General features: G+C 49.1%; 1 protein-coding gene and 1 pseudogene across 3 annotated transcripts in view; one reads left to right on the forward strand and one right to left on the reverse strand.

Annotated features, from left to right (window-relative positions):
• LOC144149889 (uncharacterized) overlaps window positions 1-8,290 on the reverse strand; it is a 30,475-nt gene extending 22,185 nt beyond the window's left edge. Inside the window, exons 1-2 of one of the 2 annotated variants that reach the window (XM_077681617.1) lie at window positions 8,012-8,290; window positions 7,222-7,354 (exon numbers count right to left, since the gene is read on the reverse strand). In XM_077681617.1, the coding sequence (XP_077537743.1) occupies window positions 7,222-7,252 (31 nt within the window). In that variant the 5' untranslated portion in view covers window positions 7,253-7,354; window positions 8,012-8,290. Of the gene's footprint in view, window positions 1-7,221; window positions 7,954-8,011 lie in introns of those variants that run through there. The other variant, XM_077681618.1, reaches the window with a different exon arrangement.
• On the forward strand, window positions 538-1,618 carry LOC144149264 (uncharacterized; annotated as a pseudogene). Its single transcript, XR_013318247.1, has 3 exons — window positions 538-702; window positions 872-1,085; window positions 1,440-1,618. The product of XR_013318247.1 is annotated as an uncharacterized LOC144149264 (transcript).
• Window positions 8,291-21,364: the final 13,074 nt, after the last annotated feature.

The raw sequence follows: 21,364 nt of genomic DNA on the forward strand, positions 1-21,364 counted from the left end.
ACATCGCCTAGCAACAGACGCTAGGCCACAGATATGGCGGCGCACACTTGGTTGCCTGCATGCATTCCACGCCATTGAATACCGAGGATACGGTGAGGGTGAGAGCGCTCGTGACGCATGCTAACTGCATCCGGTAGACAGCCCTTCAGTGTGTGGTTCTGGGCGGCACCATAGGGGCGCTGCAGGCCATGGCTTCAGAACTCTGGACTTGCGCGCCGCTCCGCGCGAAGCTGTGGGTGCCGGCAGCGCGCGCGTTACCAAGAATTCGAATGCGCATTTACCGCGATCTGTCACCATGGCGTACAGCTTTGGAGCATAACCAAGGTGCTCGAGGCCACAAGCAGCCCTTCGCCACGCCCCCCCAGGAGAAGGCCTATGGCAGGCTGCGGGCTGATAACTCCAAAGGCGTCTTCGATTCGGCTGCACTGGTTGCACCAGTTCAAGGGGTGCAGCACCGTCGGCCTCGTTTTGCCAAGGTGCAGGTATAGTGCAGGCCAACCTCGGCACTAGTTCTCGGTCGCCGTGCACTTGCCGAAAAGGAGGTGCCGGAATAGTGCAGCATGGCGTACGTGCCGCCCAACGCGGAGCAGACGACGCTGCGCGTCGTTATTGACGGCATGGAGGAGAACGTGTACCTCCTTCACAACCCGGACGGGTCACCCATGCAGGACGACAGCGGCTGCTACCTGTACGAGACGTCCGGTAAGTGTTGTTGCATGCCCGGCATGCCGGCGATAAACCCGTGTAGCGTTCAAGAGCGGTTTTATTTTTGGTCGTAGCCATGTCGGCCTCGTCGCGTTGCTTTGGGTCGCAGTTTGGGATTTCTCAAAGGCTGCGCCGACTTTATACATGCTGGTGTGTACTTTTGCAGGCGGGCAGCACGTAACGTTGCGGTTCACTGCAGCGGGCGATGAGAATTTGCCCCCTCCGGCGCAACCACAGACTTCCGCCTGCACTGACGGCGATGATGGTGAGGCCGCACTGGCTGAAGATGAGGCGGAACTGTGGAGTGCCCGGAGGACGAAGTTCTTCATCGCCCAGTACACCGCGCTCAAGGACTTGGTGGGAAAGAGCAGAACACTCCGGTATGTTATCCTTTGTGTGCAGAATTACATGCAGGACGCCATAATTTCTCCCTGCGCTGTGTGAACGCAGTAGCTGCAAATGAACTGTACAGGGGCGCTGGCGTTGTCGCTCGAACTTCTGGTTGCAAGCCATTTAAAATTATTCGCAGAATGCTGAAGATCGCACATCTTTTCCTCCTGCTTCGACAGCCGAAATACAAATATTCTGACAGAACGGCACCTAATAGCAGCGCATTTTTACTAAGAAAGTTAAAAATAAAACGCTGCGCACCCCTAGCATGCGACTCGCATCAGTCAAGTGCTACTTTACTTTACCCATACATTACTTCAGCTGTGCTTTTCTTTTTTGTTTAGGACAAGAAAACAGCTCTGGAATAAAATAACCGAGCTCATGAACAAAGAGTTCCTGTGCAGTATGACGGCCACCCAAGTGGAAAATAAATGGAAGAGTTTGGACAGATCCTATAAGAAGGCAAAAAAAAAATAACACTTCCACTGGCCGTGCCCCCGCAAGTTGCGCACACGAGGAGTAAGTTGAAATTATTTATTGAACTATTCAACAGTTCTGGCATCCCTCATACCCTGAGTTACCTCGGGACACCATGAACCTGTTTAACCATTGAAATGTTCACACAGGGAGCTTGCCGCAGTTCTAGAGAAGGAAGACAGCATTAACCCAAGGATCCTTTTGGAGCCTGGAAAGGCAATCCTACCAGGAGGGAACCCAGGGTAAGTGAAAATTGCATAGTGTAAGCAAAGTGATGATTGTAAGTGGTGTGACGTTTGTGCACAACTTTCAACAGGGCCAGCACTGCAGCCGAAGAAACCCCCAAAGATTTGCCAGTGCCAGTTGAAGGTGGAGGAGGTGGACCTCCTGAGGACTTGTCGGTGCAGAACAAGGGGGGCCCTGTACCGAAGAGAGTGCGGCATAGCAGGTCGCAGCTGGGTCCCCTCTTGGAGACGCTCCAAAAGATGGGGGAGGCCAAAGCGAAGCAAGAGGAGGCCAGGGAAAAGGCTTTCAAAGCCCGCCAGCAGTGGGAGGAGGCGAAGGCAAAGCACCACGAGGAGCGAATACAGAGATTCGACCGTCTGATAGATCTGCTTGCGACAAAGGACAAGTAAAACGAATAAAGACGGCGTGTCAGGACTGCACACTTTTTAATTTCATGCAAATGTTTCTTGCAGCACTGCCAACTCGGTTTTCATGCAAATGTTATGCACATGGTTTGCCTTTCACAGTGGATGCAGTTCAACAACATAGCAGTTTCCGTGATGTCGGATATTTCAGCACAACAACACAATTCAATCAAATCAACACAAGGCACTTTCATGTCAACTTTGCGTTGGCAGGGCAGGGGTGACCACAATTAGCACTGCCCAAGAATGTAGTTTTCCCCGCATTCGACGGCTGCGCGTTCAGAGAAGGGGCTCTCTCTCAGGACGCGGGCGTCGTGCGCCGAGCCCGGGAACCCGATGAAAACGTTGCGGAACTTGTTCCTATCGTCGCAGATGCCTTGCAAGATGATAGACGGCCACTTCTTGCGGTTGAAATACGACTGGGCCGATTCACTTGGCGTTGGTATTTCGATATGCGACCCGTCGATGCAGCCAATGGCATTCCGAGGTCCCTTTCCACCGCTCTTGGCGAGAAAGCCGGCCTTGATGCGTGTCACTTCCTCCACGCTACTTGGCCAGCCGATGACTTCAGCGCTAATTGCGTGGAGGAAGTGAATGACCTCTGTGACTCCGTCACGTTGAACTTGTCTGCGATCGCGTACATCGACACTTGCGAGCCGAGGTACACAAGCGCAATGAGGCACGTCTTCTGAGCCGAGATTTGTTGCCGGCCTTCCACTGCGCACGGATAGTAGGCCGAAGCGCTGAACATGGAGCTCAGGCAATCAAACGTCTCCCTCGACAGCCTGAACAGCCTTTTGAACTCTTGTTCGTTGTACCTACTGACAACGTGCTCGTAGCCAGGCACACGGTTGGCGTCTTCGCGTACCAACGCGCACGCCACAGAAATGCACACGGTGTCGAACTCGTCGTCAGAGTCACTCCACGGACTGTCACTGCACTCCATGTCGTCGCTGTCGGAGTCGAGCAGCTGCGCGGCAGCTTCGAAAAGTGCCCTGTCTGACAGCCGATCCATGCTTGCGATCTTGGAGGCGCAAGTTCGCGTGTCCCGGCTGCTGCAGGCCTACACTTGTGTCCTCGTTTTGGTTGTATCCGGCCACGCTAGTGTCGCGGCTGCACCTGCACTTCCTGAACCGGCGCTGCACGCACGCGACACCGGTCGGCACCGCTGCGGCACTTTTCGGAACTAGTGCAGCCAGTGCAAGCCAAATCGAAGAGACCTCAAGCTTCGAGCATGTGCAAATATTTTTTAATGCGACCGATTGTAGTAGCTATACCTGATAATTTCGATAAAAAAGGTGACGCCCATCTTTATCAGTCTTGTTGCTGTGCAGATCGTTATAAAAGGGTGAAGCTATTCTTGTGATCTTCATTCTGGATCAGCCATGCCCGGCGTAACGCTCACAGAGTGCATTCAAATTGTCCCAATGTGTGACAGAGGCGTTTCGCAGAAGGAGATTGCAAAATTCACAGGACACGCGTATTCCTCCGTGAATAAGATTGTAAACGCCTACCGCCACGAAGGCCGCCCTGAGAACCTGCCCCGGGGTTGGAAAAAGTCCGCTCGTACAGCGTTCTCGTGCACATAACGCAGAGCAAGACTTAGCTGCAACGTGTGAGGCACATCGGTTGTTTCGTCGAACATAATGCTGTAGACGCCCGACTCGTGCAGGTGGCCAGGTGGCTGTCGCACTCTAAGTCGAAGTGCAGTGAAACCCCGATTATACATCCCTCAGTTTTATGATGAACCACTTCTTACGACACATTAACCGCAGTCCCGGCAAACTCCCCATAAAAGCAATGCATTGTAAACCCCAATCATGCAACGCTTGGGTGCACGCATTCGACTTCATGCGGTGGACACTGGCGGAGATGAACCGCCGTTTTTCCCGCCTTTTATGCCACTTCACCGCCTCTTCCCAACCATTATTTCTTAACCCCTGTTTGGCACTGCTTGATGCGCAGAGGTTAACCGTGCGCGGCAAGCCTGGCCACCTGCTGAACAGAAGCAGGCGGGTACTTGTGGGCAGGAGCCTTTGACGGCCCCACGCGGCAGCACTGTGCCAACCGCAAGAAGTCAAAGTCCACGTGACCGCTGGACCGCCAATTTGAAGCTCCCAGCCAACTAACGTGAACACATACATGATACCCCATGGCAATGGTCGCTTTGTTCCATCACCACTAGCTTGCGGCCTTGGCAGCCTGACACTCTCGCCTGGTCCCCTCTCAATTTGCTCGGCCCCGCTGGCCTTTCCATCCTATCCTGCGTGCGAGGCACAGGGCCGGCAGGCTAGCGCCGGGCAGCATGGGGATTGTGTGGCGTGCGGCTGGCGGGCAGACGCCACATGGGGGGGCACAAAATCAGTGTTCCTTTTGCTTTTAGAAACTTGGGATTTCAGCTGGGGCTCGCTAATTACACAAGCATGTGCTAAATATGGTAATTTAAATAAGTTCTTACTTTTTTAGCCCACTTGTCGCATGAGACTGTCTACTAGGCCTGCATTTACCTGTACCGCGATCAGATGACACTCACGTAGGTCATAGAACGCTTTCGCCCGGTCCCTTGAAAGTCATATTATCGAGCTTCCACCGTAGCTTGAAATGAAGCCCTGCGACATTGTCAGCAGTCACTTCCCAAACCCTTTCATTTCTTCATCCAGGTAGGTTTTGATCAACGCCACTGTGAATGACAATGGAATCGTAGCACGCTGAAATTATTTCCTCACTTGACGAGCTTGAAGCTAGCATTTGAGCAGGGACTGTATCGAGCAAGGATGGCACAATTTCTGGAGATTCCATATTCCCAAGTTTGAGGTCTCCTTGTGGCGAAGCGCTGGCTGGAAGTCATCTCTACGAATCGGGTTGGACAGAGGAAACGTTTGGCAGCGTACGAACCTCATAAGATCTGCCGCTTGGTGTGAACAGCAAACCGACCATATAGATCAGCGATGCCCTAAAACCCCAGTTTGTAAGTAGGCGGACTTTTCACCAAAGGACACGAAACATTTGCCTTTCTCCGAGGATATGCTTGACTGTCCAAACGTACGTACGTCGCAATGCACTGCCGCGATCTACTCCTGACACTGCTGCTTATAAGGAACAGCAATGGAGACTCCTCCTTGCAAGAGACAGTGGCAGTGAGTATCACGACCTGCCCTCACCCTTCTCCTTGTGAAGGATCTGTACACTAATGGATCGGTGTCATCCACATCATCCACTGTCGCGGTGTGGATACCATCTCGCACCACCCCCAGTGCCATTCTAGGCCACAAAACCTCATCTACGGCTACCGAACTTGCAGCTCTGCGGCTGGCCTTGGCTTATATCACCGAGCAGCCTGCACGCGTGTGGGCCATCTTCACGGACTCTCGGGCTGCACTGCAATGTTTGGCGTCTTTCCCCAAAGATCAGCTTGTGCTTGATGTACATGCTTCGCATCTTCAATCTCTGCAGGCGCGTCATCAAATAACACTCCAGTGGGTTCCTGCCCATTGCGGAACAACTGGAAATGTGAAGGTGGACGCTGCTGCATTCATAGCGCACAGCAAACGTGGACCACAAGTACCGGTACCATTTTCTCGGAAAGATGCTTCAGCACTTGCATCCAGTGTGGCATGGAGCATGCAGCGTTCGATTTGGTCAGACGCATCCCGTCATTACGTGCCACTCCACTCTATCTACCCGCATTGTAACTTTAGCATGCCACCTGGGATATCGAAGCATGATGAAGCAGTACTGCACCGCATGCGGTTGAACGTCGCCTACACGCGATACTACTGCTACAAAATCAATCAGTCCACCTCGCCTCTGTGCCCACAGTGTGGTGTCCGTGAAGATCTGCAACACCTCCTTTGTGGCTGTGCGCGATTTAGTACGCAAAGAGTGTGCCTTGCAGTGTCTCTGGGCCGGCCGCTCTCCGTAGGGCTAGAACTGAGAGACGTATTAGGTCCCTGGAATTCTTCCAAACGTGCCTTTTGTGCCACAAAAGCGTTACTGGCCTATCTAAAAGCCACAAGCCTTGATCAGACTTTGTAAATAGTTCAAATCATGTGTTCCTCTTCATCATTATAATCATCATTGTCACAGCATTCATCTGGCGTAGCAAGCCAGGCGGTTTGGCTCGGCTGACATCGCCAGACTCATTAAAGATTGTTCTCTCTCTCTCTCTCTCTCCATGAAGTGCTTCACGTGAGGCAAAGTTGCACTCCGTCTTTTCAAGAAAGGGACTATGGCCACATCCTTCGCTCATCGCGGAGACAATGGCTGGACAAAAAAGGTGCCACTGAGAGTACGCCCGTCATAAGACTGTCTGTTCACCAATTTTATTCAAGGAGAATTGCCCTGGCACTGTTTTCACAAAACTACTCGCGGATGGCCTTAAAAAATGAAGAAAAAAAAAAGGAGGTCAGGACCCCTCAGTGCAGTGCAGTGATTCTCTCACTCAGCACACTTGCTGTGCTGTACCAACAATTCACAAAGTGAAGCCACAAGGAATGGGGCGACCTCAGCTTGAGATTCAGGAACACCTCATCTCCCAGGCTAGAGCAGCAGCACTCACTACTCGCGGCTTCCTGAACCAATTAAAAGAGGCCCACTACCTTTCTTCTAATTTGTGTCGGCTCCAGTAAACGTTTCTACAACCTTTTTCTCTCCATCACTTTTGTGAAACCTGACTTTTTTCATCAACAATATAGTTCATGCCTGCACCAAGCAAAACTTGATGAACACATGGAGACACCACAACACACCATCATAATCATCACCATTCAATGATGGTAACCTTGTTTTTGTGTGTACCCTACTTTCCGAAGAGAGGGTGTAGGTGGGGGGGGGGGGGGGGCATTGTGGGCAACTTTCTCCCATTTTTGGGAGTTGGGGAGTCAAGGGCCCTCCCTCTTCTAGTTCATATTCCTAACGCATGCTCTTGCCAGGGAGCTTCTTATCGCAAAGTGGATCCCCAAACTCCCACACTAAAGCTGCGGGAATGAAGAAGCCCCACCTTTTTGCGCAGTTTTGTGGAACTCCTCCATTGAAGCCACTTTGCTGGTGGTGGCCCCGTCTGCACTTTTACCTGCAGCGGTGGAAGTTCTTGAAGCAGCACAGGAAGCAGGAATAATGCTGCTTAGGAGCAGCTCTGGAGCACCAAAAGGCGAATTTCAGAGCAGTGCAAGTCTGTCTGGGAGCAGGTTTCTAGAGTCAAACATCTGCTATTTGCCATTTCTTAATTCTGGTACCCCCCTCATCAAAAAAAAAAAAATCAAATGGATTTTACTCAACATTCAATTAACACTGAGCAGACCACTTTTTCAATAAATCAGAAAAATAGAGCATCACAGCTGACAGAGCAGTCACCGAGAAAAAAACTAGAGATAAGCAATGCTTTAAATAGCTACACCAAACTACACTTAGCACCATTACTAACACTAAAATAACACCATTACAGCCATGAGAAACAACCAAGAGAAGACCAGAGCTAGGCGAAATGGTCTGCCTCACACCTAAGACAGATGGTTTACCTGCATTCTACACCTGATGAGACTATAGGAAAAAAAGAAAAAGAAACCAAGAGGAAGAAATTAAGAAAAGAAACTAAGGGCAAACAAGAGACATTTGGAGCTAAACCTGACTATAATGCAAAGAAATTAAAAATAATTAAATGTTGGAGTTCACAAAACAATGGGAAAAACAATATCCTAGCATATTATTCGCACCTTGACCAAGTACCTAATATACATCTAAGCAAAAAATACTGTGCAACTTCGTCATGTTTATCCAAATCAGTAACGTACCAGTGTTTAGCAACTTGTTTTTTCGGGTGTAAACAGCGGGCTTACTGGAAGGAGTGAGAAAGGGAAGGGGGAAGGCCTTGCCTCAACCCCCCCCCCCCCCCCCTTAGGAAACACTTACGGAGATGATTACTTGCAGATAGCTGCTAGCTTAACAGATTCTGCCCCCTCGCTTGTGCCAGGAAATAGCCTGTTATCTCATCCTGTCCGACATGGCATAGTGGCATCTAACCTTTGGCATGGCAAGCGCACTCGCAATAAGATAAGATGGCGAGGGTCCTACTGAACAATAAAACTATTTTACTTTTCCGTTTTTACGAACAGCGGGGAGATTGCAATGACAACTGATGCCGACGCGCACTGCACCGGAAGTATTCACTTTTTCGAGAAGCAGAGGACGCCACGATTTAATATTTTTAATTCGGTGTCGCAACTGGGAACACAGCAATGTAGGGTTGTTCATTTCCGGTGTTCATATTTTTTTGAATCGGGGGATAAAAAACGGGTGCTATTTTTTGAACTGATACTCGGGAATAAATCGGGTTTTTTGTAAAACCATTTCGAAATTTGGGTTTTTTCGGGTTAAATCTACAGATGTTCTAAGTAAAACACTCAGTTTCTTTTACACACTTTCACGAGCTTCTTAACTCTAACACGTAAAAATTCGTGCTTATTTCAAGCCGGTAATTGGGGGGATGTTTTCTAGATAGTGCTCTCTGAAATTTGGCATTTGTTTGCAAATGAATCAGTCATGATGAGAGTAAAGAGCATTGATAGTTTCTAAGAAATCAAACTTTTTATTCACGAAAAGCTGGTCATCGATTTTTTACTCGTACTTACATTATCTGCTTGCTCAAAATGTCGGTCTTCATTCGAGACCTGCCTGATCGCTGACGGTATCGCTACTGGGAAAAAGTTATCCCGACAACACCGCTTCCATTAGCTAGGCACAACAATGTCAGTGCAGCCACGGCCGCTGGATGAAAGGCGCACTGACGTGCGGCCTGCCGCGTGCCCCCAAAGCGGCGTGAGTGCGCCTAGAGCCAAATACTGCCACCGCGGCGCCACCGTTCCGGGACTGGTTGCGGCGAGCGAAGCCCGCGGGTCGTCGGCTTTCGGGCCGCTTATTTCGAAGAGTGGGCTTATCATCGGCTTTCCACGCTCTGCATAAGGCATTTACCAGCACTAATGTTACGCCTGTTAAACGACAAACACGATTAGCGGTGGTCGAGCTTCATTTGGTCAACATGGAAATTAAATTCCGTTCGCAGCAGCATTACGCCTTGATAGTGTGCCTTCTGTGTCGCATTGCTGTGTCGTTGTGTCTCACATCGCCCGGCATGCTCTTTACGTTTTTTCTGCAAGCTGCGACTGTAGAGGATACATTAAAATTCCGAACAGAAATAATGTTTTGTGACGGCGCTCGTTATTTATAAGTGCCAATTACTTCTTGAAGACATATAACCAACTTTTATGTAGGTTTTCCCTCGTGCACTAAATAAAACATCAGAATCCGTATTAATTTCATGGCAAATATGACTTGATTACACGTTGTTTAGTTGTTTATTTATTTATTTTACCCTCAGGGCATACACGCATTGTAGAGGGGAGGGGCTTACATAGAAGCAAAAAAAAAAAAGACGTCAAAAGCACGCGACAAAAGTTTAAGGATTGTACAGACAAAAATATCAAACAATGTTTAAGAAACTGGTAAAGCAAATGCAATAACCGCAGCCATAAACGAAATCACACTCGGAGCAAAAATAAAAGCAAACGGTAAGCGCACATCATTCGCCGTAAAAGAACACAGTAACGGCGGATCGACACCAGCATACAATACACTAAGAAGAAAAAGAAAAAAAAAGAAACAATAAACAACGAAAAACAAAAAAAAGCACTCCTTACTAGAAAGTATTCCGGAAAAAAAAATTCACAGCAAATTTGAACTTGACAATGCTTCCCGGAAATGGTTAGGGTTAGTAATGCAAGCTAATGAAGCAGGCAGGTGGTTCCACTCACGGCACGTTTTCGGCGAAAACGAATGAGAGTAGGTGACAGTGTTTTGGTGCGGGATATGAATTTTGTGACGATAGTCAAGACGTTCATATATAAAACGTGCGGGTTGTATCCAGCGTGATTTGAGTACATGGTTATTATGATACACTTTCTGGAATAGGCAGAGACGGGACAGTTTTCTACGTGTAGCGAGAGGAGTTAAGTTCAGACTGGATTTCATAGTAGTTACACTGGCGGTACGATGATAGCTAAAAGTATGAATCTTACAGAACGGTTTTGTACAGCTTCAAGTTGGTTAGTTAGATCAGTATATCCAGGATCCCAAGTTGACGAAGCATACTCCAGTATGGGGCGCACATAAGTAACATATAACTGTTTTTTTAGACAAGAAGGGGCTAAGGAAAAATTTCGCTTTAAGTATCCAAGCATGCGGTTAGCCTTAGATGTTATAAAATCAATATGTCGACACAAGGAGAGGTTGTTAGTTATGTGCACACCAAGGTATTTATATTCGACTACGGACTCTAATGGGGTACTGTTAAGAAAATAACCAGGTCAAGTTAATTGATTACGGGATATCCTCATCACTTTACATTTAGTTATGTTAAGCTCCATATGCCAAAGTTTGCACCAAGTATAAATATTATTAAGGTCAGATTGTAGACTGTAATAGTACTATCATAGCTATGTCGGCCCTTTTTTATTTTGACATTATATATATACAGAAGCGATTCCAGTTTCTACCTGATATTTAATCTTGTTCTCTGCAGCCTCGAAAAAACATTAAGGAGAGCAGATGTGATGTCCGGGTCGACAAAAAATTTTAAAAATGTATTGGGCGAGCTTCGGCATGCTAAATTTTTGCCCGGACACAAAAAAAAAAAAAACGAAATTGTACAGGAATTTTAATAATGCGTAAGCATTCAAACACCACTTTTGCATTTCACTTTTTTGTTATTTTACACCAACAATCTACATCTAGAATATCATAATTATTATATGTTCTAACTGCGTGAATTACGCATTTTTTGTGCAGATACAAGGCATTACACTTCTTGCATTACGGAGAGATTATGCCATGGGTACTCAAAAAAGAAAGCTGACGTACTAATAACGTATGTGAAAATTTCCCTACGCTACGAAAATGAACTCGAATTGAAGCGCAGTATTTTCGCAGAGCAAAACTACCCCATCGTCTTTACAGCGCGCTAATTTCAGCACACACTGGTGCTGCTCCAGGAGCCCGGCCGTTAGCTTCAGGGATAAAGGCAGATGAGTTCAAATCGGCGATGAAATAACGGAGGAAATGTTCCTAGTGCTAGTTCTCATCGCAAAGTTTAAAAATGCTTAGTAGCTAGGAGAGTGGACCGTACGCACTGTCTCTTGAACACCGCACGGTGTATTTATTTTTCTTTATATACAACCTCTTTAATCAAGTTTTTCGTGCCAGCGAAAATGAAACAACCGAAATCTCTGTGCGCGGCAAGATATGATCGAGTCAGTATAAGAGTATCAAAAGACACGCATAGCAAAATGTCTAGTCTTTTCAAATCCTTTTTCAACCATCCTATCGCGTGTCCCCGTTTTATTAGGTGCGCATTGTGCCCGCACAACATGTTTTTTGCAATAGAAGGCAAGCTTTAATCCGTCGCCGGCAAATATTTGTCGCTCTCCCGTTTGTCGACAACGCGTTTTCCATGAAAAGTGACATTTTAGAAATTTCGTATGAATAAAGTCCCGCCAAATACCGGCCGATTTAAACAACTTGCGGCTTTAAACTGTGCAACGCGGCTTATGTGCTATGTGTGAGGCGTCTTCAGACAATTAAAGCTAACCGGTGGTTATTATCTTTTTGCTGAATAGTATCTTTTTTTAACAATGTTGTCGAATATGGAGCCCTTTTTTACATTTATTAGATTGAATCTTACTCAAGAATTGTTTTAACTTCTGGCCGCTTCAGTCACGGCCGGGCGGCTGAATCGAGCGACAGACTTAGACACACACATACGGACAGACAGTTTTCGCGGTTGAGTAGCCCAGGAAAACCCGTGCGCTGGCTGTGTCTCTCAGCCGGCGCAAGCGCTCGCCTACGGGGACCGCCCCGTTCCGTCCCGAAACCAGTCCCCGAACGCTAGCGCCGCGAGGGAGGCAAGCGGCGGCAAACGTAAACACCGCCTCTCACGCCCTCGCCCGTTGAAATCCGGGCGACGCGGCAGGCCGCACCTTGCGTGCGCTCTCATCCAGCGGCCGTGGTGCAGCATTTGCCAACATGCGGTAGCGAGCAGCAGCTACTCATGCCAGTTGGGAAGCTGTGTTTGTGGGGCTTGCTTCCAGCAAGTACGGGCTGAAAACGGCGGACTATCAGCGCAAGATTGTGCCGATTGCTACTTTGAAAAGGTCCATCCGGGGAGAAGTCAGGTTTAACCCGCCCGATTCTCCCGAAACATACGTTCGGGGTGTAAGAATCGGGTAAAATCGGGTTGTACACGAACAACCCTAGGCATACGCCATCGGTTTTCTTTAAGCCATTTTCAGGAAGCGCACGGGAAAATACCAACTCATTCTGCACCACCAGCCGGTGGTGCAAGCTTTAAAGTTACAAAACAAAACACGAGTGCTTTAGGTACAGAATGCCGCTGAACTTCGGGCGAGCGTTCCTGGATAGAACGGCTCCCGCTTGGGATTGCGAACTACGCAAGAACATCAACAATGGCCCGATGTCCGAAGCGCGTGTGGCACGATGTAAACACATGCACACTTCTTGGTACCACGAGTGCAAAAATGCGTGGAATAAAAGGAGGGGAACAGCGCAAATTCGACAGACACGAGAAGAAGGAAGCGACAGACACGAGAAGAATTTGCGCTGTTCCCCTCCTTTTAGTCATGAACCAACCTGCCCAAGCCTCAGTCCTTGCAAGCGTGGAATAAAACTTCACTCGCCTGAGTAGGTTGGGTGTCAAGTATGTCGAATCAAGTTCTCCACGTTTGATCATAGCTACTGAACATAGTACGCACGTGCAGTACCAGCAGTACCAGCGGCGGCAGTAGCTACACAAAGAACTTGTAATGACAACAGACGAACAACGCGCGCTGCACGTTCGCAAAAAGATAGGTAGGGGGCGCCGGCACTGCTACCTTTAGACATAGATGTATGAAACTCTATGCCATAGAGTTACAACAGTTGTATGAAACTCTATGCTCTCTGCGAGTGGGTTTGCGGTTCCATAGTTTTGAAGTTAGAATCATCATGCCGTATCGGACAGGATGAGATAAGAGGTGCCGCTCAGGCACAGGCTAGAGGGTATTCGCCCCGAGCGCGAACACAGTCGGCCCCTGGCGGCGGCGGGACGAACCGCTCCTAGTGTGGATGGCGCTCTCGCGTCGTCTGCTTTTTCACGTTGCGTGCGGCGCAAGACGCATGCTGCACACGACAAAACAACCAATATGTGTGCTCGTTTGGCAGTAAGCAATGACATAGTAACCTCTGCGTGCTCGTTTCCTCTAGAAACGCAATAATCAGCGGCCGTTGCGGGTTAATGCGCTGGTTTAATTCCACGAAACATTTTCGCTGTTGTCACCGCTTGAGTGTGAAACGTGTTATAAACATTGCTTCAACACATTGCACTTTTCTTTTTGTTGAGTGCAGTCGCCTGCGGTTTCGGGAACGTCGAAGGGTGCTTTTTGAAGGTGGCGTGGCGATTATTTAAAGGATAAAAGTTGAGTACGCGAAACGGGTAAGAAGCGACAAGACCTGTGCATACGCGTGCAAATTCCACACCCTTGTAAAATTGCGCTGTGTCCTTAAAGAAAGAAGAAACAAACAAAAACATTTACACTGCACACGACCCGTGCGCTATCGCCCACGCATTACCGGACACGTATTTTACACCCGCAAGCGTCTGTGTGATCGTGTCCTTCCCGTACCTTTTCTAAAATAAATACCATTTTTGGACAGTCGTTGGTTATACTCAGGAGGAGGAATAAACATTTATTCAACTGTATAGAGTTGCTAATTTTACGTATTATTTAAAATACGTTTCTATGGATGCGCAAGAGTATTTAGGGGGAAGGTTTCGGTAAAATTAAGCAGTTGTGAGTTTGCGTCAGTCATGTGGCATTTTGTGTGTCATTTTCATATATATCATTTTCAAATCCGACATGAATCACCTTGTCCAGAAACGTGTCTCACTCAGCATAACCAAATGCCTAATTTGGTCACGTCTTAACCTCACCTAAGTTTAAAGAAAGAGGAGAAAACGCGTAATATATAATGCACGTTGTTGCCCACATGTGTGTGGGGTGTGTGCCATGACTCGCTGGTTTTTTTTTTTAATTTGTTCCCACAATGCTTGCTTCCAATACAATTTTGAAAAGGCGTCCCACAATTCCTGGACAATCTCGGACCAAAGGGGGGTGAATCATTTTGGAAAATACGTGTACTGCTTTTTCACCGCTACAGAACACGACGCCTAGTGTAGTTTCGATTGTAATTAATACTGTTAACCAAAGTTTGGCTTTTCGCGCGCGTTACATGCGTTCTCTTCTCGCTACTCTTGCAACGTTGGCAGGACCCCCCCCCCCCCCCGTCTCCCTACCCGAAAAAAAAATAAATGCGCAGAATTTCATTTTTTAACCATTCCTCAAGCGATTAAATGCCAAGACAAAGGCGATATTCAGTTTACAAAACAAAGTAGTTACCGGGAACCCGTTACGCTGATTTGCAACGAGAAATAAAAAGGAAATGTTTTACTACATCTTCAACAGCGCAACTTCATTTATTACCGTCTTTAGGGTTCGCAAGCGACCTTATACGCAAGAATGCAAACACATCTCGCTGTTGCAGGCACCTGTTAGATTTTAAAAGGAACGCAAATCGTCAACAGAGCAGCCATATCACAGAAAATTTGTGCTCACTGTGAGGTCCCAGAAGCTTGGTTTGCACACTGTAAGCCTGCTTGTCACTTTGCGAAAACCTAGCTAAACATGAGATGATGATTGTACTGCGTGCGCCGTGCGTTGACAATTCAATTCGCAAGTTCACTTGCGACGAAAGCCGTAAATAAGTGATCCGAAACCGTTATTCATGAAACCTTCCTTCAGAGTCGCTAAAATTTCATTTAAAAGACCCGTTAGAGCGGGTACATTTATATCTCTGCGCTGATCAAAATTCAGTAATTTTATGTTGCCTTTTGAACACACAAAAAATATCGTAAGCTCTTAGAAGGAATTTCGGGGCACTTAAGTAATGTTACCATTTCAGAGCATCCCACAAATGCAAGAATGCGTCATGCTACCAGTGAAAGCGATTGAGATTGCCGTTGTAAACTGAATTTCAGAGATCGAGGCTTCCTGATTTGTTTCTATTTATGCTTTTATTGAAGGCTCAAAGCCATAGTCTGGAAATATCGAGCTTGCTACGAGCCACAGCGTACAAGTTCATTGTCACAATTACGGCCATTCTGAGATTCCCGATGAGTCGTCACGTTTTTTGGCGTAATAATGAAAACTGACTGCCGCTTCCATGCAATACATTGAACGTTGAGTAACCGAACTACAGCATACCACTCTTGTTTGCACCTGTCGTGCGCACATACGGCGAGAAAAAGGCACGAAGCGCGTTCACAGTGTGCATTCTTACGGGCCCCTCAGCGGAGCATCCACACTAGCAGCGCGACGCTGTCGCCACCTACATGTCGAGCTCGCGGCGAATACTGCTATACGCCTCGAGATTCGCGATCGCTGCGCCGCCTGCCGCCGCTTCTCCGCGGCGTTTGCGGGATTAGCGCTGCGTGGCTGATAGGTGGTCATGCAGTGTTTTGGTTCTCTTTCGCTTCTCTTTGCCTTTCCGCGCACTAAACAACTTGTTAAGGTGACGTCTGTAAGCTAACTGCACGTTTAGGGCGCTTAAAAAAAACAGCGGCGCCTTGGTAGAGCGCTCGAACGCCAACAACAGCTACCCGGGGAGGCGGTTCTGCGCGCTTCTTGGCCGCTCTTGCGGGCGTCGGCGACGGCAGCGGCATATCACCGCTGTCACCTTCGAACATGTCAGCACAAGTGAATTCTATTTATTGTCACTTCGTTTAGACCTGATATTGGCACCGTAAGAGGTTGGTTCGTTTTGCAGCGCAGACAACAAATGCGGCTTTGCTTCGAATATGTACGTCGTAGAAAAATATGCTTCGGGGATGTGATAACCCAACAGCGTACAAAAACTTGTACCTTTTATGGGAATATAAGCCACGCGAAAATGTTAAGTACACTCAAAGGCTGTGCATTGTCAGATATGTGCCCACTCATGCCTTATGGTAAGAACCAAGGTATATGTTAATGACCACGGGAAAATGAATGGTCTGCAAGTCAGGAGCAATAAATAGAATAGTCGTACGGGAATAAAAAAAAACCGAGTGCAGCTTCTGAAATGCTAAAGACGTTTGTTTGAGCAAGGTAGTATTCACCAGACCAACTAGATGCGAAATGCACTGATATTTCACTAGACATGGGGGTGGGGGGGGGGGGGTGAGGAGGAGGACGCTCAACTGTCGTTGTTTACAAATGCGGAGCGTAATCAACAAATGAACGTTTTATTAATCACACACACAAGCTGCGTGTTCACTTTTCGTTTGTTTTTCGCCTTCAACGAACGGCTGATCATTCGGCGGACGCATTTTTTGAAGAATACAGGGTATACGCAGTTCACAAGAAATACGAGGTGTCGTTGAAAGAGTTGATTGATTGATTGATTGCAGGGTTTAACGCGCCGACGCAACGGAGACGATGAGGCACGCCGTAGTGGAGGGCTCCGGATTAATTTTGACCACCTGGAGATTCTTAACGTGCGCCGAAATCTCGTACACACGGGCTCGTTGGAAGAGTGTCGTATCTGATAGGGGTCTCTGATTTCGGTTTATGCTAGATTCTGCAGTCTCCCAGTGTCATACGACGATGTTTCGAAGAAGAGTTTGGTCGCGGACGCGGATTACTCTATAAGCCCATCTTCGCGCTTCTCGTGGAGGATAAATGTAACAGATGAATCTTAGCGAGCGCTCACCTCGGGACAAGACGACCCAGCATTAAATTTGCCGTCGTGTGCTGACTCCGGAGTGTAATTTTGCATTATCCATCGTACTTCTTTGGTACAATGTTTGCGAAATTTACGCCGCATTGGCTTGTTCAGGGTACTGACCAATATCTGATATGTGATATTGGCAGGCGTAACTTGCGTGCTGTCAGGTATGAGTGCTCCGCTGGATTTTGTAGTGCACATAGTCGATTTACATCATAGTGTGTATGGCCGCAACATGAACATCGGAGGAAACACTGCTTACGGAGACACTGCCACTAAATTTCAGGGCAGCGGAATTGCAATCTGCATGCAAATGCTGGCTTCGGGACGCCGGCCTGTGACACACGCCCGGCGCTCATATAGATCTTTCTAAGATCGCGTCATAAACGTTTATACTCTCGTGAACACACCAGGCTTGCAAACAGAGTGCCTGCTCCACGTTATTCGGTATTTCGAACGCGGGCAAACGGTAAATCGATGTCTTGAACGCGCCCCAAAAGCAACGGCGACAGGGGGGAGCGGGCCGGGGACTCCCGCGCCTGCTTTCGAAACGGGCCGCTAGGGGGATTTCAGTGGCGCCCCTACAGGCCGCGCTCGAGGCGTATACTCCTTTAGAAGAAGGCTAGAATGTTGGGCGCCAGCACTGCTACCTTTAGGTTAGAAGGTTAGAATGTTGGTGGGAAAAGAAAAGAGAACAATCAGGGAAGACATGTGGACCATAGAGTTTCATACAATAATAATTTGTTTTTTGTATGAAACTCTATGATGTGGACAAACAAGCACGGCCGTTGGATGAGAGCGCACGCAAGGTGCGGCCTGCCGCGTCGCCCGGATTTCAACGGGCGAGTGCGTGAGTGGCGGTGTTTACGTTTGCCGCCGCTTGACTCCCTCGTGGCGCTGGCGTTCGGGGACTGGTGAGCATGGAGGAAAGAAAAGTTTTTTTTTAAATGCGAATGCATTTATTAGTCGGGGGTTGTCTTGCGTCCATCGAGCGGCGTGCGCCTGCATTCCTCCAGCGCGAGCGCACGTGAGCGCGCGCCTCGTAGTTCTGCCTTCGTCGTCGTCGTCGTCGTAAATGCGAATGCATTTCTTAGTGGGGGGTTGTCGTGCTCCGTCGGCGTGCGCCCGCAGGTGTTATCTCTCCGCGCTCAATGCCGAACGCATGCGCTTGAAGCGAGCTGTACTAGTTTGCTCGAAGCGGCAAGGACGGCGAGTACTGCGGTGTTAGTCTCGTGTCTAAACGTGTATGGGAACTTGATATCGCACGCCGTTGCCACGTCTCCGGTTCGAGACACGTCTCCGTACAAGGACTTGTACACCCTTGCCTACACCGGAGACGGAGTCTTTGTGGTGACCGTGTACCTCGCGCCCAACCTCGCTCGAGACGCCGTTGCCGCGCAGCTGGACGCGGCTATGGAAAGTGTGCGCGTGCGCTCCAAACCCTCTGACCCCATAGTCTTGGTTGGCGACTTCAACGTTGACGTGCGCATGCAAGAAGAGTGGCGAGTGGCTGGTCGAGTACATGCAGACCAGGCACTATATGCATTGTCTCTCTGCCGGCTTCGACACGTGCCCCACTACCATTCACGGGAGTTGCATTGATCTGGTACGTCTTTACGCGAAACTGCGACGCGCGTATATGCTTCGCAAAGACCCTTTGACCGTGCACTTTAGCGATCACAAGGCAGTGATTGTGGTCGTCAGGTACAACGATAACACAAACAGGTGCTGATGAATAAATGATTACGTTCACACTCTCGTCATTCATTACGCCATTACTCGCAACACACTCATCGGTGCACCCAATGCATTCGCATTTCTGCACGATTCCCTTCGGGGAGGTGCGGGGGAATTTTTTTTTTCTTCCTCCATGCTGGTGAGTTTCGGGCCTTTCGGCACTTTCGGGGGGTAGCGGTAGCGGGGAGTTTGACAGCAGCGGGCAGCAGCAGCAGCGGCACGGAGGTGACGGCGCGGAAGACGAGGCTGTGCCTGGCGTCTTTGCAGCTGCGAGCGATGCCGGGAAGCGGTGGCAGGCTCTCCCTGGTGCTCTTCCAGGATCCCACCAGAAGCGATTGCTCTCCGCAAGGGCTGCGCCTGGTCACCCTGCTTGTGTGCCACCTGCTGAAGTCCCACCGCTGTGTCGCCCATGTGGAGGTGGTCGTCCGTCTCTTCAAGGTGCATCGCAAGCTACTCTCGGATGCCCTTCGCAAAAGCCCGTCAATAACCAGCGTGAAGCTCACAGTGGGTCAGCGGTGAAGACCTGGCCACAGCCACACTCTCTCTACCACATCTACAAGAGCTCGAGTGGGCAGGCTACGCACAGCATTCTCCAGCCCTGGTTGCTGGACTTTCCACTCTTCTTCAGACTACGAGGTCTCTCGCAACACTGCGGGTGTCAGAAGAGTACCCCGCAGGCCCGAGTTCGGAGGACTTTTTCAGAGGCCTCACGCAGAACCGCTCCTTGGCAGAGCTGGTGCTACCGAGGAGCCGAGGCCCCGCCCAGTGCACAGGCAGTGTTCGCGGAGTGGTTGGAGAACAACGTCTCGCTGAAGAGGCTGACCGTGGGCTCGTCTTACAGAGCGTGCATTGATCACTGAAGTGCATTCTCCAAGCGCTTCTGAAAAACAGGAGCATTGTTGCTGTAGACTTGTTACTGTAGACCGTGCCAGTGGGCACGGCGGCAACGCATGGGCGATGTGCTCAAACAACTTCCTTCTAGCTGTTTCAACAGGTGATTCCCGTCTGCGCTTCCTTCCATGGGAACGCATGGAGCATGCGCCTGGGCGACCCGGCTGCTGCGGTTGATTCTGCCGAATTGGAACTTCACCCGTTTATCATCGACAACCTCGACACCAGGAACCAAGGTGGAACAACGCCGTGGCAAGACCGTATAAAGCAAGCACCCTCGCCGGCAACATCCAGTGGGCACGGCGGCAACGCATGGGCGATGTGCTCAAACAACTTCCTTCTGTTTCGACAGGTGATTCCCGTCTGCGCTTCCTTCCATGGGAACGCATGGAGCATGCGCCTGGGCGACCCGGCTGCTGCGGTTGATTCTGCCGAATTGGAACTTCACCCGTTTATCATCGACAACCTCGACATCAGGAACCAAGGTGGAACAACGCCGTGGCAAGACCGTATAAAGCAAGCACCCTCGCCGGCAGTGGCGTAAATCATGGGGGGTTCAGGGGGGTCTGACCCCCCCCCCCCCCCCTTGTGTTCGGGCTGGGGGGGACACCCCTTGCAAGTGTCCCCCCCCTTGAGATTCATCTTTCATTTACCTTTGAAAGCTAAAACAACTGTTGCTTTTGTCACTAATAAGTACTGCACGAGCCGAAATAACCATCCCGGTCCCGCTAAATAAAAAGAAGGTTCGTTTTCCACAATCGGCGACGTGCACAAGGTGCAAGCGGAATCACTGAAAGCAGGTAAAACCTGTTTCCGCTGTGGTTCGCCGAAATAAATTAAAATTATTTCCGCCAATTTGTTTTGAAATTGCTTGCGGTTACCGGGCTATATAAAACGCTGGCTTTCATATGAGCTAGAGAACATATACGCGACAAAAATCGGTTGTCTGTCCCTTTAAGAAAATACAGCTGCCAATAAATACTTTAAACACCCAGAATATGTTAAAGAAGCACTTGAAAATATTTAGCTACTTTTAGCTCCTTGCTGGATTTTTAAGTGCGAATGCACTTCTTAAGCGAGCCTGAAGCGTCCGCCGCCGTCCGCATTCCGCCGCCATCCGCATAGCAACAGCAGCGGGTGCGCGCGCTCCTGGTCTTCCTTGGCAACGGGGGGAGATGGGCGCGCGCTGCCTGGCCGCTGACATGGCACATACCCACGTGGGGGATTGGCCAGGAATCTCCTCGTCTTCCTTGGCAACGGGGGAGATGGGCGCGCGCTGCCTGGCCGCTGACATGGCACATACCCACGTGGGGGATTGGCCAGGAATCGGGCGTGAGAAGGGCTAATGCACCCGCTTAAAGGAGTACTGACACGAACTTTCAAAGCTGAGATCCGCTCTAGCAATCAATTACAACGACAACACAAATAGACGTCTGTGAATAAATGCATCTTTCTTTCTTTGTAGTTGTGTGTGTGTGTGTGATCTCTCTTTCGCGAACATTACCGAACCGCGCAAATTCAACTCGTGCATTCGCACGTTCACATTCTTCCCCTCGGAGAAATGCGGGAAATTTTTTTAGCTACTTCTAGCTAATAAAGCACAAAACAAAATGGCCGCCTTGGCAAGATGTGTGTCCCCCCTTGTGATT

This window comes from Haemaphysalis longicornis, unplaced genomic scaffold (genome assembly GCF_048455015.1).
Source record: "Haemaphysalis longicornis isolate Haplotype H1 unplaced genomic scaffold, Haemaphysalis longicornis Haplotype H1 scaffold_8, whole genome shotgun sequence".
Taxonomy (NCBI): domain Eukaryota; kingdom Metazoa; phylum Arthropoda; class Arachnida; order Ixodida; family Ixodidae; genus Haemaphysalis; species Haemaphysalis longicornis.